This window comes from Pygoscelis adeliae, unplaced genomic scaffold (assembly GCF_000699105.1).
Source record: "Pygoscelis adeliae isolate BGI_AS28 unplaced genomic scaffold, ASM69910v1 Scaffold14, whole genome shotgun sequence".
Lineage (NCBI taxonomy): Eukaryota > Metazoa > Chordata > Aves > Sphenisciformes > Spheniscidae > Pygoscelis > Pygoscelis adeliae.
The window spans coordinates 20,478,096-20,494,600 of record NW_008825109.1 but is presented as its reverse complement, the minus strand read 5'-3'; the positions used below and the strand labels follow the sequence as shown (position 1 = coordinate 20,494,600).

General features: G+C 38.6%; 1 protein-coding gene across 1 annotated transcript in view; it reads left to right on the top strand.

The window, feature by feature from the left end:
- The window catches only part of AMMECR1 (Alport syndrome, mental retardation, midface hypoplasia and elliptocytosis chromosomal region gene 1), a 57,796-nt gene that overhangs the window by 1,005 nt on the left and 40,286 nt on the right, over positions 1–16,505 (top strand). Inside the window, exon 2 of the mRNA XM_009327908.1 lies at positions 10,847–10,957. Within this exon, the coding sequence (XP_009326183.1) occupies positions 10,847–10,957 (111 nt within the window). The remainder of the gene's footprint in view (positions 1–10,846; positions 10,958–16,505) is intronic.

Sequence of the window (16,505 nt, the reverse complement as noted above, 5' to 3'; positions counted from 1 at the left end):
AAAAGATGAAAAAACTCTTCTCCTTCCCCACTGGTCCTTCACTTTCACAGTCTTCTGGAGGAGCTATAAATTTTCCATTTTACTTCTTGCTTTTTTCCTTCCTCCTGTCTACTCTCAAATCATGTCCTCCCTTCCCTCTTGTGTGGGTGACAGCTTCATGCCACTGTTCTTCATCATTGCAAAGAGTATTTTAACTTTGAAATGAAATGACTAATGATTTCCCTGTTGCATGCATGATTCTGACAAGAAATAGTAAACATTAAGGCTGTGTTAACACTGCTGTTGCTAAGATCAGCGGCCAAGATGCTGGAATAACCTTGTGTTACGGCATTGGCTAATACTTGGGTCATACTTGGAAAGCTGTCTCCGCAGCTGTATGTGCTAGAAATACTTTTAAGGTTTGGGGTTTGTTTGTTTGTTTGCTTTGTTTTTAAATTAAAAAAACTTAATTAAAAAATACAGCCACGCCTATACCCTTCCTGGCCTAACTGCATAGGATCTGTGTTGGATCCTCACTTAAACTTGATCTTAATGTCTTGGAAATACAAATGGCTTTAGTGGCTGAAGTACAACCCTAGGGATTGATGTTCTGAAGATACTCAATTCTAGGTAACTTTATTTTACTTAATGGTTTAGCAGCTATCCAGATGTATAAACCTGATATCTAGTGATTGAGGTATAAAACTGCTTGATGATCTTGGGGTTGTGGTGGACAAGAACTGCAGTTGGAACATGGAAGCATTGTAATTTGAAGCAGTACAAGCTGATTAACCGGTATGTCCTCTTGGTTAGTGTATGCATACTCAGCTGTGTGTCTGTGCAGACGCCATGACAAATTAGTCCCTCATACAACTCAATTTATACCCAGTTGAGGTTGTCATTATGGCAATTTGGGGAAGAAACGTTCAATCTTAGAGGAAAATTCAAGTGTCTCACCCTAAAACAAGATACATAGACTTAGAGATGCATCAGTAACCCTGAGTAACGAAGCGAGTAATTAGATAACCTGTGTGGAAGGTGCCATCCTGAGGAATTTCCAGGTGCCCTGTGACGTGTGGTGCTGCAGACGAAGTGCTCTGACATTGCCACCCATACCGTCCTGAGGAGTATCTCTATGGAGGATGTTACGATTTTTGAGGCTGTTTCTTGAAAGTGCAGTTATGTCATGCTGCAAGTCCTTACGTTCAGTTTCAAACACACTTGTGGGCTGGCAACATTAAAGACTGTCTTGAGTATAGAGGTGGGTAAAAACAGTTTTGTCCTGAGCCGTGATTCTCTGCTTGTGTGGAATGTAACTTTTACTGTCGATTTTGTTTCTCTGAGGAACTGTAAATATTCAGATCTTTTTTTAGCAGTGCTAAATAAGCCTACATAAGCAACTTGTGTGATTTCTGAGTAGTTCTGGATTTTGCTACATGTAAATATTTATTTTAGCAAAGTGAACAGCGAATTTAGGAACATATGTCATAGAAACTCAATTTGTTTCATGAAGTTGATGGACTGATTGTCTTGGGAGAGTTGGAGGGAGAAGGTGCAAAAGAAGGACTTTGTAAATACAGAATAGAGTCTGACTGAGTGTCCAATCTGAGCATACCTAAGAGTCATCGTTTCTCCCTTGTAAATTGTTACTTTTACCTTCTCTTTTCTGGAATGCTGCCCATATTGCCTTAGCTCGTCTAATACAGTACACGAGAACAGCAGTACTGGTCCTGGCAGCCAAATGAACAGCCACATCATCTGGCTGTATTTGTGAATTTATGTCTATTTTTTAAAATGAATTTTAATATATTGAATGCAATCTTAATTAAGGTGTTGTAGCTTCACTTTAGAAAATGACCTACCAGTAAGCAGTCCTCTTATTTTTAACCCTGATTATGCTGTTGTTTAAACTAGATTTTCTTAAAATAGTAGCTGCTTTCTGAGCTTCCTTAAGATTAGCTGCGTAGCTAAGCAGAACCTGCTAACAAATTGACACCTAGCAGCTCAGGTTTTGATTGTGAGGCTGATCTCTCTAGGGCATGTAAGGATTTCGGGAAAACCACCAAAAATACTAAGTCTCTTACGTGGGTAGATAAAGAAATCTCTAGATGTTTGTTTCTGAAATACAGTAGTTGGAAGAGTTGCTCATTTGATCATTTAGTCCTGAGAATGACTGAAAGAATATGCTGTGCCCTCAGAAGTATTTAATAACTTTTTCAGTAATGATATAGTATTTTAAATAAAAAAATTGCAGATCTTGCTTCCAGCTTCTGAAGCCAGTAGGTGGTGGTGATTGTCTTCTGATCATTATATATTGGCAGTAATGAACCTTCTTCATTGACTAAATGTGTTAAAGGAGTAATGTAATATAGACTGTTTTTAAGCATCTCATATCTCCCACAAGGAAGAATGTTATCGCAGAATGAATTTCCTGTTTGGGGTAATCTATGGGGTTTTTTGACATGCTCCAGTCTTTATGATTTTTGCTAGATGAAGTCATTATCCTAGTAAGTTGGGGGGTTTTGTGTATATGTGTATAATTGGACATGGGCAGGGTAATGGATTTCAGACACTTTACTCAATAGCTAATTCTTTTTCCGATGGTGTAAAAGTAGCCAAGCAAGTAGTGCTTTTTTAACTCATGTCAAAATATGGGTTAAGTAGCACTATAGTAGAAAAAATAGCTTTTTGTTTGCATCTAGGCTAACTAGGCTGAAGGAGAAACTAAAGTCTTTAAGGTGAGCTAATTCTAGAAAAAAAGTGATATTTACCCTTCCCCCAAAAGGCCCTTTATATTGGCTTTCAGAAGAGGAAAAATACCATCCATGGGCTTCAGTAAATTTTCACCTCAGAGCCCACTTTGAACTTGTATACAAGTTGCTGAAGAAACTGGCTTCTATTCTTGATTCAGAAAGCGCTTATACACTCAAGTAAATGTTGAATGGCACTTGAACCTCACTGAAGCTACTCAGTCTTACATTTTTTGAAGCAATAAATAAATTAATGTTTTCTGATCTTTAGAATATGGTGCATGTTACATATCTCTTTTTCTCCGCTCACTTCTGTAATACTGCTACATAGAAGGAAACGTACAGAAGTGTAAGATGAATGTGTTTTTTCTCAGATGGTATTTTCTGATCCTGGAGGTTTGTAATGACAATTGTCTTCCCACAATTTAACAGATAGTTTTGTGTGTGAATTGTCCCTTTGTTCTTTTACATTGCATCATACAAAATCAGAAAACGAGTCTGCAGTAAACATCAGGAGGCCATTTGGTCTCGTCTCTTGTTAAAGGGCAGAATCAAATATATTTACAGTATTCCTGACACTGGTCTGGTTTTGGAGGCCTTTGAGGATGCACTGATGTATGTCCTCCCAGACAGTTCCAGCATTCATGTTTCCTACCATTAGGATTTTTTAAATAGAACATTTTACAGTTTGGGTTTCTTAGCATCTCTTCTGTTGCCAGATGTTCCCCTAAGTCTCTGAGTTAAGTGGCTGGCCAACAATTTCCTTGTCTTTCTCTTTCTTCTCATAAATGATAGTTGTTTTTCCTTTATACTCATCAATATTCATGTATCATGTTGCAAATTGATTGTCTTCATTGTGCCTCTTTTTCTTGTGCTTTGCTGTTTTTCTGCCTTTCTTTTCAATAACCCGATTTATTTCCAATTTCTCCACGTGGATATATTACTGTGAGTGTTGGTCTTTTTTGCACTTGTGCCCATTTCCTTTGAGGAAACTTCCTTTCTTGTTAGGAGCTACTGACTTTTTCTTCCTTTTCTTGCTTCTCTTGTCTTCCAGAAAATCTTATGTATTAACTGTCTACATTTATCATATTCTGTCTTTATAAATTTGGGGGGTGGGGGTGTTTGCTCTTCTCCCTTATTCCCCTTTAGAGGTTCATAAACTCTTGGCTTGACTTTCTTGTGTCTTACCAGATTTTTTCCAGAATATATCTGGTAAGCTAAAATGTCCTCGCACCACGTTGTGTGCTTGTAGGACTGTTGCGGAAAGGCACTCAACAGATTCTGTTGTTGACCAGCTCCATAATACCATCCATCAGGTTTCCCCTTTCATCACAAACTAGATACTTCAAACATATCTGTCCCCCTCCTGTGCCTCGGAGCGTATGTACAGATGCCCTTGGTAAAGCTATCAGTGTACATGTTCCTGCCTCCTTCATTACTAAGTTGTATTCTCTTATATTAAGTAATGTGAATTAGCTCACTGGATTGTGACATTTGGAAATGCCACGGCCTGGAGTATAACAAGGTTTAGAGTGCATCAGTTGCTGCTTTCTGTGATTCTGAGTAAGGCTGGCATTGCTTGTGCAAGGGATCACGGCATACTGTTCCAATGATAAACTTTAATTTCTCTTTCTCCAGATGCTTCTAGTTTGAAACAGCATTATGTGAGGGTTTTGCATTTGAAGGTGTAGCGTGATCCCAAGTAAGATAGAGTAAGCTTTATGTTAAAAAAATATAAATGTTAGAATTTCTAGAATTCAGGAACAATAGCTTGTTCACTTGTCTAAAACAAAAAGGAAAACACTGCCATTGCAACTTTGCTTGTTCAGAGTACTTTCTGGGTGTGTTGTAGCTTGGAAGTCCTTGGAGCTGAAGTGAACGCACTCTGGTCTTACGAAGGGATGAGTGTGCTGACTTTTCAAAGTGTCTGATCCTACAGCCCTGAGTGTCAAGTAACATTAGGGCTGTAGAGACTTTCTTCCCTTCTCTGGTTATAAAAGATGGTAGGTTAAATAACTATAATTAAAATGTCTGTCTAAATATCATTTTACCTCTCAGTTCATCAAGTTTAATCCTTGTCACTTCAAAGTCCTACAAGTTTTTTTACTACTTGGAAGTCTTCAAGTGAAACCAAAAAAAGTTCTCACTCATCTTTTATAAAAGTAGAGAAATATTCTTCATCTGTTACCCTTCCTTTCCGCTATTCTTCCCACCTTCCTCCCCTTTCTTTTCCTCCCTACCTGTAACAAGGAAGAGAAACTTTTCATAGTGCTTCTGATGGTACCAGCAATAGACCACATATTCACACTTCTTGCCTTCTCCCCCACACCCCAACTTAAAGCATCCCTTCACTTTTTTATTAAATGTACTGGTAAATAAAAGGCAACTTGGATCTAGTGCTGCTTTATATTAAAAGAGGATACTTTTAACAGTGCTTTCTACATGATGTCAGCATAAGTCAGTGGCATGCTGACCTCTCACTGCGATGGCTGACTGATTACTAGAATAGCTGGCACACTTTTGCTTTCCGTCTAAATATTTTCAGTAACATATAGCAAGCAGGTCAAGAATTGGTTTAGGTGATTTTGATTGTAAGACATTAATAAGAAACTCGCTTAGGGCACTGGTAAGCATGGTGTATAAGAGACTATTCTGATACTTTCTTTCGATGTTTATATAGGTTTATACCTTGTGACCTTCACATGAAGTGCTCCAATTCTCCAGGAGTTGTAACAGATTAATGCTCAAGTAAAGTACAGGGCTGTCCTACTATTTTCATTAATGAAAATAGTGTAATAGTAGCTGAAGTGACACATGGGGCAGCACTCTGATCGGGTGACCCATGCTCCTGTGCTTCAGCCACACATTTTCTGGCTAGCCTTTAGGGTCAGTGTTTAGAGTGTTGGATACGTGCATATATTTCAATAGTCTGTCAAGGAGACAGACTATGTATGTCTGCCTCTTTTGATGACAGCAATTGTATATAAGGAAGCAATATTAGTTTAAACTCTTACTGTGTTGCAACTGTCTCTTTAATTCAGTTTTTCAACTGAAATTAGGGAAAAACAATATACATATGATCAGCTGGTTTTCATGGAGTAGTGCCTGACAACCTCTATAGCAAATAACCTAAACAGTTGCCTGCTGTTTAGATTAGAGCTGGGAAAGACTTTTCAATAAATAGTAAATTAGGCAATGGCAGGATGGAAAGTTTATAGTCTTCAGATTGCTTGGGAATTCGCTGTGGCACCTGTAAATAGTTTTAGATGGAAATATTTTTTCAGCATGTAGCTCAAACAAAAAAACAAACAAAAAAAAGACAAAATACAGACCCTTATGAAAGAAGACGATATTTACACGTGCTTACAGGTCTGGATTTGGTCCCTTCTGCTTCTGTACAGTTCAAAACATCTTCCACCAACTTGCAGCTACTGAGTATTCAGGGTGCTTTGTATCACTCCTGCTGTTAACACTGTCAGCAGGGTGTGTCATAGGTTCCTGGCACCAGGATGAGAAGCTGGATAACCCATCACACAAGTAAATTTCTGAGTCTCTTGGTTCAAGAAGGCTCAATCCCAAGCTTGGAGCTGTTTTGCTTTTTAATAAGATGCCTCACCGTAAATTGAGTAGAAGGACTACTTGAAGCTGATTGTTAGAGCCCTCCCAGAGAAGTGCAGCATCTGGTTTGGTGGATGTTCTTTAAAAAACAAACAAACAACACCCCCCGCCAGCTTTCATGCTAGATGAAGAGGGAACCAGAGTCAGAAAGATGAGTGCACTCCACCCCAATATGCTCTCCCACTCTTGTGGGATACGTGGGTTCAAACTTCTTTAGGCAAAAAGAGGACTCAGATCTCCAGCATGCGATGCATATCCTTGCTGTACGTCATTGGATAAATGGGACTCCTAGCATCACATCTGCCACCTCTTCTGCTTTTTACTGAAGATTTTCTCTTCTGTTGTTCTCTTCTGTTTTCTTTCAAGTGCCTGGAGGTGCAAATTTTTATCTTAGGTCTAACAATGTATTGCTCAAAAAAACCCTCCTTTTTATTCTAAGAAAAACAGATAACAGATGAAAAAAAGGATTTTTTTTCAAGTTGAAAATGTACGTATTTACTTAGCTGTTCTTGACATCAATACCTGTGGAATTCAGCACTTAGCCTCAGATCTCAGATTTGCAGTTAGGTTAGATGGCAAGTTTGTTTGTGGGTTATTGGCTTTAAAACATAAGAAAAGCATTGCAGGCTTGGAGAAAATAGGCAAGTAGCTGGAACCAAGGATGCCAATAAAAAGCAAAAGAACATCACTAGAACGAAACAAATTCTTTTCTCTGTATAGCTTGTCTAGGTTCTGTCAGCAGGTTTTCTGTTGTCTTTGTTTAGTGTAAGACTAGAAATGCTCTGTCAAGTTTTGAATGGCAGACTCGGGCTTTTTATTAGGCTGTGAGAATTAATCCTAAAATGTAGCAGTCAGTGTTTCTAGTTCAGAGATGGAAGCATTAATGCAGGTGTGAGACCCTCCTCTAATTCTGCGTACAGTTCTGGACACTGATGTTCAAGAAGGCAAATTTAAACTGGAAAAAGGTGTAGAGAAGAACTGTGATGGTCAGAATGAAAAGATCCCCTTTGAGAGGAAACTGAATGAACACAACAATTTAGCTCAGCAAAGTGAAGTCTGAAGAGGCATACAAATTCTTTCTATAAATACTTTGGGGAATAATAACCGGGAAGGGAAAAGAACTATTTAAACTAAAGGACAATGTTGGCACAAGAATAGCTGGGTACAAGCTCACTGGGAAAACATTTTGGCAGGAAATCGGAATGTTTCCAGAGGTTCTGAACTTCAGTGAGGTTTTGTGGCAACCTTCTAATTTTTCATTTTAGGGGTTTTGTCCCCATTATTTCTAGTAATTTTTAAGATGGAGAATGTGTATCATTTATGAACAGAATTATATAATACAATTATTCCTTATGATAGCAGGAACCCTGAAGGTCCCTTTCAGCCTTATTTCTTGAATCTTAAGAGTTAGAATCCTCTTGGGTCACTGTGCTGTGAACCTTTGGTCCGTATTGCACTTAGAAGACATCTGTGATGGTAATTAAGAAAAGTAATTCTGTTCGGTAGGCTCCTATCTTCTGTGTAGACATGCTGATACCTTTAGTGGCTCCTACTAACAGGGAGGCCACTGTTGGTAGTGTGGGGGAATACAGAAGTTGAAAGGTTGGAAAAACATATTTAGTCAGATTTTGTGACGTATAGCATGTATGGTTACCAGTGGTAGTTCATTTACCCAAAGGCTAGAGGTTTAAATTTAGTCCGAATGGTATGTTTATACCACTACTACCACTAGTACAAAAATATATGTATATAACCTTTACTTTTTCTGTTGGTACTCACTGACAAGGACCTTCAAAGCATATGCAAATGTTTCAATAATCTATTTGACATTCAGTGATGGTCTCTGGATGTTTTCTTCTATTGTCCTTTTAAAGTAGCAGTAATGATGCATCCTAGAAGGAATTCCCTTTTGACAAGAAAGTAAATGTGTATATGTTTCCCTGAATTGTAGCCCTCCACTAAGTGTCTTACAGCTAATAAATCTCATAATCCAAAGATAAAGGTCAAGAGAATAATCCTAAAGTCCAATTTGAATCTTATTCAGGCTTGCTTCTGTGCAAGGGGAGAGTGTGTCTTCAGTGCCATTGCGATCTAATAATTTTGTTGATGCCATTTAGGGGAACTGGGATACCTTTCTTCAAAATGCTAGTAAAATGCCACTTGTTGATGTGAATGGAGAACAATGTAATAACCTGCATTCTACTAAATGTCAGGTAATAGTCCCTTCTGGCTTTATGCTCTTCAGTTTTTATCAAACAACTTAAAAAAAAAAAAAAAGTGGGGGAGAGGGGGCAAAAATAAATAAAAGGAAATCCAAAAGAAAGATATGACTTCAGCTTCCTCTTCTATTCATCATCACTGTGAGAAGGGAACTTGTCCAGTTTAATCCAATAAGGAGGAAGTTGCTCTACCAGCAGGCGATAACAACAGGTTTTGGAAAGTTATGAGAGGACTGGGTGCTGCTGCATTGGTGCTGTAGAGACTGAGAGGCATATCCTTTTCTGCCGTCACATGATGAATATCTTGTGCCACACCAGATAAAGCGAATGGGCTGGGAGGAGAAAAGGAATATGGGCTATTCCTTGAGAGTCCAAAACCACACACGTACCTACGTATATAGCCCCAGTACAGTTACACTGTGCAGTGATTCATGCAGTTCTGCAGTGACTGATCTGCTCATATAATAAAGCTCTTCGCCTTAGTATATTTTAAGAATCTCAGCATAGCTAGAAAGGGAGGTTGTTTCACAAAATACAGAGAAACTTGCAGATTATATTTTTACTGATCCTTCAGATAAGGAGTCAGACACGACAGTTATCAAAGGTTCTCTTGCAGTGCAGCATTGTTAATCTTACAGTACACTGTTGCAAATCTGCTCATTATTTGCAGCTGATAGTAGTAACAGAAGAAGATTCTTATTTTTTTGATGCAGCCAACTTGACTTTTTGTGAATTTTTGACTGTATCTGTGCTTCTGGATCTGCTCCCCTCCTTAAAGGCACATGTGGTAATTATGTTTGCTTTGTAATCTCCTGCTTCTCAGATGCTAGCCTGAGGTAGGTTACCTCATGTTAGACTTCTTGATCTTCACAGCAATGTCCTATAGTAAGGACACTGTGTAGGAAACAGCTATAAAGGAAAACAAGAGGAATTGGGCATGATGGTTTGTACGTGTGTATAATGCTGAAGAACAGTGCCTGATCAAATAGCTTTGGAGAGAAATGGGTTGCGCATCCTTAAGCGTGTGTGCGGTGGCTGCAGGTGCTCTAAATGTCAGAGATGCACCTTGCTTCTGTCAGCTTTAGTGCAGCGTGGCTGTGGTCTTTGTATCAAGAATGATATATATTTATGCCTGAATGGCCTATGACTTTCCACAAAAATTAACAACCAGATTTACTTCAGGATTTAAGGGGGAGGTGCTCCGCAGTTGCGGGGGGTTGCTTGTTCTGCAGAAGTGTGAACCTATTTGTGTATCAAGAATACTCTGTGTCAAGTTGGTTAACTGAAATGCCTTTTTTAAAATTACTGGGTTTTTTTAAGCCTAACAGTAAGGGAAAGTGCACTCTTCTTTGTGTAATCCACTTTGATTTGTCTCCTTTCTGGAAAAAGAATAAATTTTATATGCTTTTCTTCTCTGTATGTCCCTATTCATCTCAGGATTAGAAATCTTTGTTAGAGTTAAGAGGACTGGGTATCCAGGAGCCATGTGCACTCCCTTGAGAAATTCAAGTCTGTGTAGTTTTCTGTTGCTTGCGTACTGATGCAATCCTCTAGAACTGCAAGGAAAACTTTGGACCCAAAAAGTTGTATGGTTTGTCTCTTTCTTGTTAAATTAGTGTATAGTTTTGTACAAAGTTGTTTGATAGTAGACGTATTTATTTGTAACTGTCACACTGATATAATTGAGACATGTTCAACTTACTAGAGGTTTTGCTCCACTCCTGGTCATTTTTGAGATTCTTAAATACTAACTTGGGATTCACGGAGAAAATATCCTTTCCGCAGGCAGTTCTTTAAGTTTGGAGGGTGTTCCTAAATTTTCTTGTCTTCCAAAGATTTCTGGTAGTTTCTTCCCAGCAGTGTTAAGGACCAAAGTATTTGTGTTCTGGTGGAGGGGTGGCTAGTGTGACAGGGGTATTTTTCCCTTCTGTAAAGGGTTCCGTATGTACAGATGTCTAAGGCGAGGCTTTTCCCATTCACAGGAGAAGGCTAATGGGTAACAGTGAGGGACACTGAGCGCATCATATCTGTTACCAAGAAGTTTTGTTCTGTCCATTAACTATTCCAGTGATTATTTTCTATTATATCACATGAGCAACGTTTCTAGAACAGTCAAAAGAATTGCAAAGGACATTTCTAAATACTATGGCCTGCTCAGATACAGTTATTTTGGAGATTTGGCCCCCCATTGCCCGAAATGGAAGGGCACTGTTGCTGACATTTCCCACTGACTGTCAATATTGCTTCTGTGATCATGTCTTTTTTTCTTCCTTAAAACAGCCCACTGTTTGTAACGTGGAAGATTGGTCGAGATAAACGATTGCGTGGATGCATAGGTACTTTTTCTGCCATGAACCTGCATTCAGGACTCAGGGAGTACACACTTACTAGGTAAGATTTTGTTTTCTGTAGCCTTGACTTACATGTTTAAATAGTCTACTGAGGAGGTGATAGGTGTGCTTTGGTTTGTTTTGGGTTTTTTTGGCTGTGTCACTGTACTGATCAATGAAAACTTGTATCTCCTTTTGATGCTAAGCATATTGTCTGGTTATTTGACTACTGGTGTCATGAGGCTATGGTTTCAGTTAAAAACAGTAACTTGAGGTTTGGTTTTTTTTTTTAATTGGTTTCAAACTACTCTCCGGTAGCTTATTGTAACTGACTATTACAGTATCTTTTCCAGTCTTCAGACAAATTTTAACCTTAATAGTTAATGTCAGGGCAGAAGACCAGAAAGTCAGATTTGGGGATTATCCTATTCACACTTCTAAAACAGCAGGTATTCTCACCTCTTCTCCATCAGGTGCTTCCAATCAGCTGCAGTTAATTTAATGCTACAAATTTCCATTACATGTTACTCTTCAGATACATCCCAGCCCCTGAGTGGGAAGCTTCCGGATGAGGGAGGTAAGTGATGATGATCCTTCAACTCCCTGGCAGCATAATCCTTCATTTTTTTGATCTACACCTAAATTCATTCACCTTAATATTGTTCCATTTTCTTTGCATAGAGTGAAAACTAATAAGTTTATCACTAGAGCTAGTAGCAAGCTTTCTACTTGTTTTTTCTAAGAGTTTTCTTAAGTTTATTTTCTAAAGAATCAATGGAATTTTGTTCCGTTCAGTTACAATAGACTGTTTATAGTGCTTTAAAATAGAAACTACATTCCGGCATGTGTAGACCTCTAAAATTGTCATCACTTAAAATAATTAGTGCCTCCAGATCACTTTAGATTTGAGGCTTTCCTTCATTGCAGGGTCTTCCTCTTTGCTGTTAAAATGCCTTGTTGATCCCAGTACTAAGTAATATTAAAATGGGACATGTTCTTTCTTATATGTCTCACCAGTTTGTTGCAAGCTGAAGTTAATTTCATGCTTCTCTCTGCTCAGCTGGAAGAAATCAACTGCTCATCTCCTGGAGTCCTTACAAACTTCTGAAAGACCTAGTTACCTTTATTGTGTTGGTTTTATTTATTACGTGGTCTGGAGTGTTTCTGGTTGTGTCCTTTAAAACCTCAGCAATCAAAATGGTCAATGAGAAGAAGCTTATAATAAAATTCAAAGCAATTTCTCTGTTGAAGGTTAAAAGCCTTAAAATCTTAACCATTAGTGAGCCAGACTGGAGGAAGAACAACTTGCCCCCTGCACTGGAGAGCATTTCATTTAAATGTACGCTTTACAGTGCCTGATCGAGAACAATGAGCTTGTACAGAAAATTACCCCCTAAGACTAGGAAGGTGATAGATTTTTTCCATTCTCACAAGTCAAATAGTGCTGTACTCTTGCATACCTTTAAAAATGCTTATCAGATTCTTCTTACTGCATTCTAACTCTGAAAGCTGAAGGCAAAATACATGAAAAGTGATGCAAATTAAAGTATTTTCAGTGCAGTATTTAAGCGATGGCCACATGCTGTGGAAGTTTATACTAGGCTATTCAGAGAGGATAGTTCAGTAATTTTCAAGATGAAAGAAGTGAAACTATATACCAACCTATTTTTCAAAAATCTTTGAGAGCTCATCAGTTGTTTAACAAAAAAAAATTATAGTGGCATATTGGATTTTATTACCTTTTATGGGCAACCTTTTTCATGACTATGGCACCAAAAATGTTTTCTGTTTAAAAAAACAAAACACCACCAAACTTCAGATCTGACCACTGAAATGTGAAGTTCATATCTGAATGTACGAAAAAGTTGTTCCCTTCAATCAATCATTATTTAAAAAAAGAAAGAGAGGGTTACCTGTGATCAGTTTCCTTCATGGTGTTAGTCCTTTCGACTACAGAGCTTCCAGAGGAGAGCGTTTGAGGAATGAAAGAAGCACCTTTGAAATGTCTATGAACTTTCAAAGTTTGGAGCTCCACAGGCCTCCTTAGGAGGGATCAGAAACTAGGACGTTACAGCTTGATCCAGCAGTATGTGGGCAATAGGCTCCTGCAGAAGATATGACAATTTCTGAAAGAGGAAAAACAGCTTCTTCAGGGAAGGCAAAAATTAATTGACAAACTAGGTAGAATGAGAACGGACTCTCCACTGACCAAAATTTTTGGTTGAGGATACAGGCAGATATTCTTCTGACTTTATTTTACTTTGACACTGAGAGACACTTTTATTCAGTTACTCTGAAGATACAGTGTGGATAAACAGAACCAGGTTGTTTGTCTAGTTCATTCGTATCTTTTTCAGCACCTTCTGTGGAATTGTGGCCCAACTTTCAGTGAGTAAAACGGTATCGAAGAACAGCTGTTCTTTAAATGCCTGGTGCTTAGCGATCAAAATATCCTCAATTTCCTTCACGCATGATTTTATTACAAATATGCTGAGTAGTGCTTAGGATCACGATAAATCAAATTTTCCTTAATTCTAGTAGCGATCTCTAGTTGTATATTGTATACAATATGTAGCATATCCATCTCTATCTGCATACAATAGAGTAGTTTCTTCGAAATAGCATAATGATAGTTCATCTAGGAGTCTGAAGTGAACAATTTCTTTCTTGGGACACCCACACTGCCCCACTTAAACACCTTTTGGGGGTCTATAAACAAAAATCGTGATGATGTGTGACCAAGTGAGTTTCATTTCTCCATTTTGAGCTCTGTAGGTTGTTATGCTGGTATTGCCACTATGTTCTAAACAGGAAATTTATGTAGAATGATTCATCATTAATTGGATGCCTCTGCCTAAGTCGTGAGGAGGGATGAGAATACCCATAGTTAAAAATGCTAGTACTGTATTCCTAATAAAATCTACATGTTAGAATTCAATTTTCTCTGCAGTTACATCAGTGAAACACAGGGGAAAGGAAGTGTATTACTAAAATCTTCTGCAGAACTTTAGGAAAAGATAGATTCAGATTTAGTGATTTTTATATAATTTTACTAGGAGGTTAGCTGGATAAAAATCTATCCTTGTCCAAAATGTTTTACAGTATTGACTGTTGTATATTAGGACGCAAGAAGTTTATCATGGGCAAAATAGTCCTTTAGACTGAATGTGTTAATTGAATATCCCACCTGAATACGTAAAAATAAACCCATCCAGATTATGAAAAATGCAGCTCCTTGTGTTTTGCAGCTCCTTCAAGAAAATACACTGAACTTGGAAGCAGGTTACCACAGAATTTCATAACAGGTTGATAAATTACTTTTTCACGTATTCTGTTCAGCAGTAAGACTTAGGTTTTGGTATTGAAGTTTTAAACTCCTGCTCTCTTACACTTGAGATACTGAATGAAATGGTTTCGTTTATTAATTTTAGTTCAGTTTTTCTACCCATTTCATATAATTTGAAGTTGTATTTTATGCCTAGTGGATATAACACATATAGGTGTATAAATTAAGTTTTAACTCTGCGTTGGTTTATCCTGTCAAGGCTAGAATATATATCTGGGGAGGGAAATAGTAGAGAAGAGGCAGATAAAGGGAGACGTTATATGACAGAGCCTTCTGTCATAGAAGAAAGCAGTGAAGAAAAATTGGAGGACTCCAGGCCTTAAGTGGGTTAGCATAATGGCTGAAAACTGGATTTAAAATTTAAAATCATATGTAACCCACCCTCCTTAACTAACATAGGCCTGTCTTTACCGACTATATGATATAATTGGTCTTTTTGTTGCCTGTTCTACTTAACCACTCCACCTGGGAGAAATACAACTGCTGTCAGACATTCAGCCTAGTTGTGGTTGATCAAGAAATGAAAACAAAGAGGGAAGCTTGGGATGAGAAGCACAAGATTGAAGGAAATGAAGCCTGCAACCAGCTTTCTCAAAACTGAATTCGGGTGTAGATTCCATATGAGGATTTGGCTGCCAGTGGCATCAACTACTGCCCTATATTTGTCAGCAATTTCAAGAGTCTAGTCCATGTTGCTGCCATATTGCCTGCCTGCTCTCTGTGAAAAACATTGACCCTTTCTTCGTGTTCCACACAGTAAACGGTCCAACTGCAATACTACAGTATGGCAAACTTACTTAAGAAGTAAAATTAAAAAATATTAAATGACTGATCACATTAATATTGATGTTGGCCTTATTTACTAAAGACTAGAGGCAAGTATTTGTGCAGACAGGGCAGCTTCCCTCTTGTGTTTAGCTGAGGTTACTACTCTGTTTAATTCCTGTTTCTTTTTACTGATCATAGACTTGTTCAACCTTCCCTGTAATCAGCCCCTACAACTCAGTGCTAACTTCCCAAAGCCTTTACTATCAGGCAGTCTTGCTATGGGTGTAGATACTCATTGCCGTTGATCCAGGGCAAACCATACTCATGTATCTGACTGCAATTTCTGAACTGCAGAGTTGGGGGAATTATATATGTTTTTGACATTTGTTGTGACCTTCACTGTTCACAGAATTCATAGTCTAAATTAATTCCTGCAAATAGCATTTCATGTAATATTTCAGAGCACATTGTTGCTTCTGTGTTGCCCACTGATAACACTTTGCAGGCTGTCTTATTTTGTGGCTTTGATTTATAGTAGACCACTGCTGAAAGTCAGCTTTTTTAATTCTATTACTACTCTGCGTCTGGTGGCCACCAATTAAAAATGCCTGATAATTGTGCGATGAAGCTCACACTATCACTTTCAAAATTAAACTCTGCAGAGAGCAATGTAGACTCTTGACAGCCTGAACAGACAGTGTTATGCTATTCTTGTATGTTTAACATGGTCTTTAAAGCCAGGAAGCATCATGTTGCTTCCTTTTCATTTGTACGTTTCTATGAAAAGCAGGTGTCTGCTGATTGCCTCTGAGTTTTCAAGGTCATCTTATTCAGGCAGAGGGCACAAATTTTGCCCCTACTAAAGGATGACTTGCAACAGAGGGAGGATCTCAAGGCGAGAATAGGTGCTTCAGGAGATCTGTGGTAACGTGGTTCTGTGTCTAGTTGAGTGGATGGACAACCAGTGTGTCCCACTGAGCATGTGAGAAGCCAGTGGCAATAGCGATCTGGAATCTGTAATTCCTAACCCCTCATGACCCGAGTTAGTTGTTTTTAGTGGGGTTTCAACTTATAAAATCCACTAAGCTTTAATAATAAAAGTGCTGTATATGCTGTCAAAGCCTTTTGAGCCAATAAGACTGCAGGCAGCTGGGGCTCCTCACGCAGTCACAGCACATGTCATTCACTTACACCATCATATCCCTTTGCTGAGTGACAAGGTTCTGCCCTAGAGAGTCTGCAGTTAGGAGTGATTTCAGAGCATCCTACGTTCCTGGGGAGGTAAGAAGTGGGGACCTAAACTGACACTTAAAACAGTGTACTGAGTGTTTCTCCCTCGGCCCGGGGTGGGGTCTCTCTGGCCCTAAGGAAGGTTCAAGGATGCTGAACCTTCAAGAAGTTGGAGGACTGCTTCTCTGCTAATTTGTACCGTGGGCCCCGTTGAAAGATTGGTAGTTGAGGATGTTGCCATGACATGGACATCTTCCAGTGACCA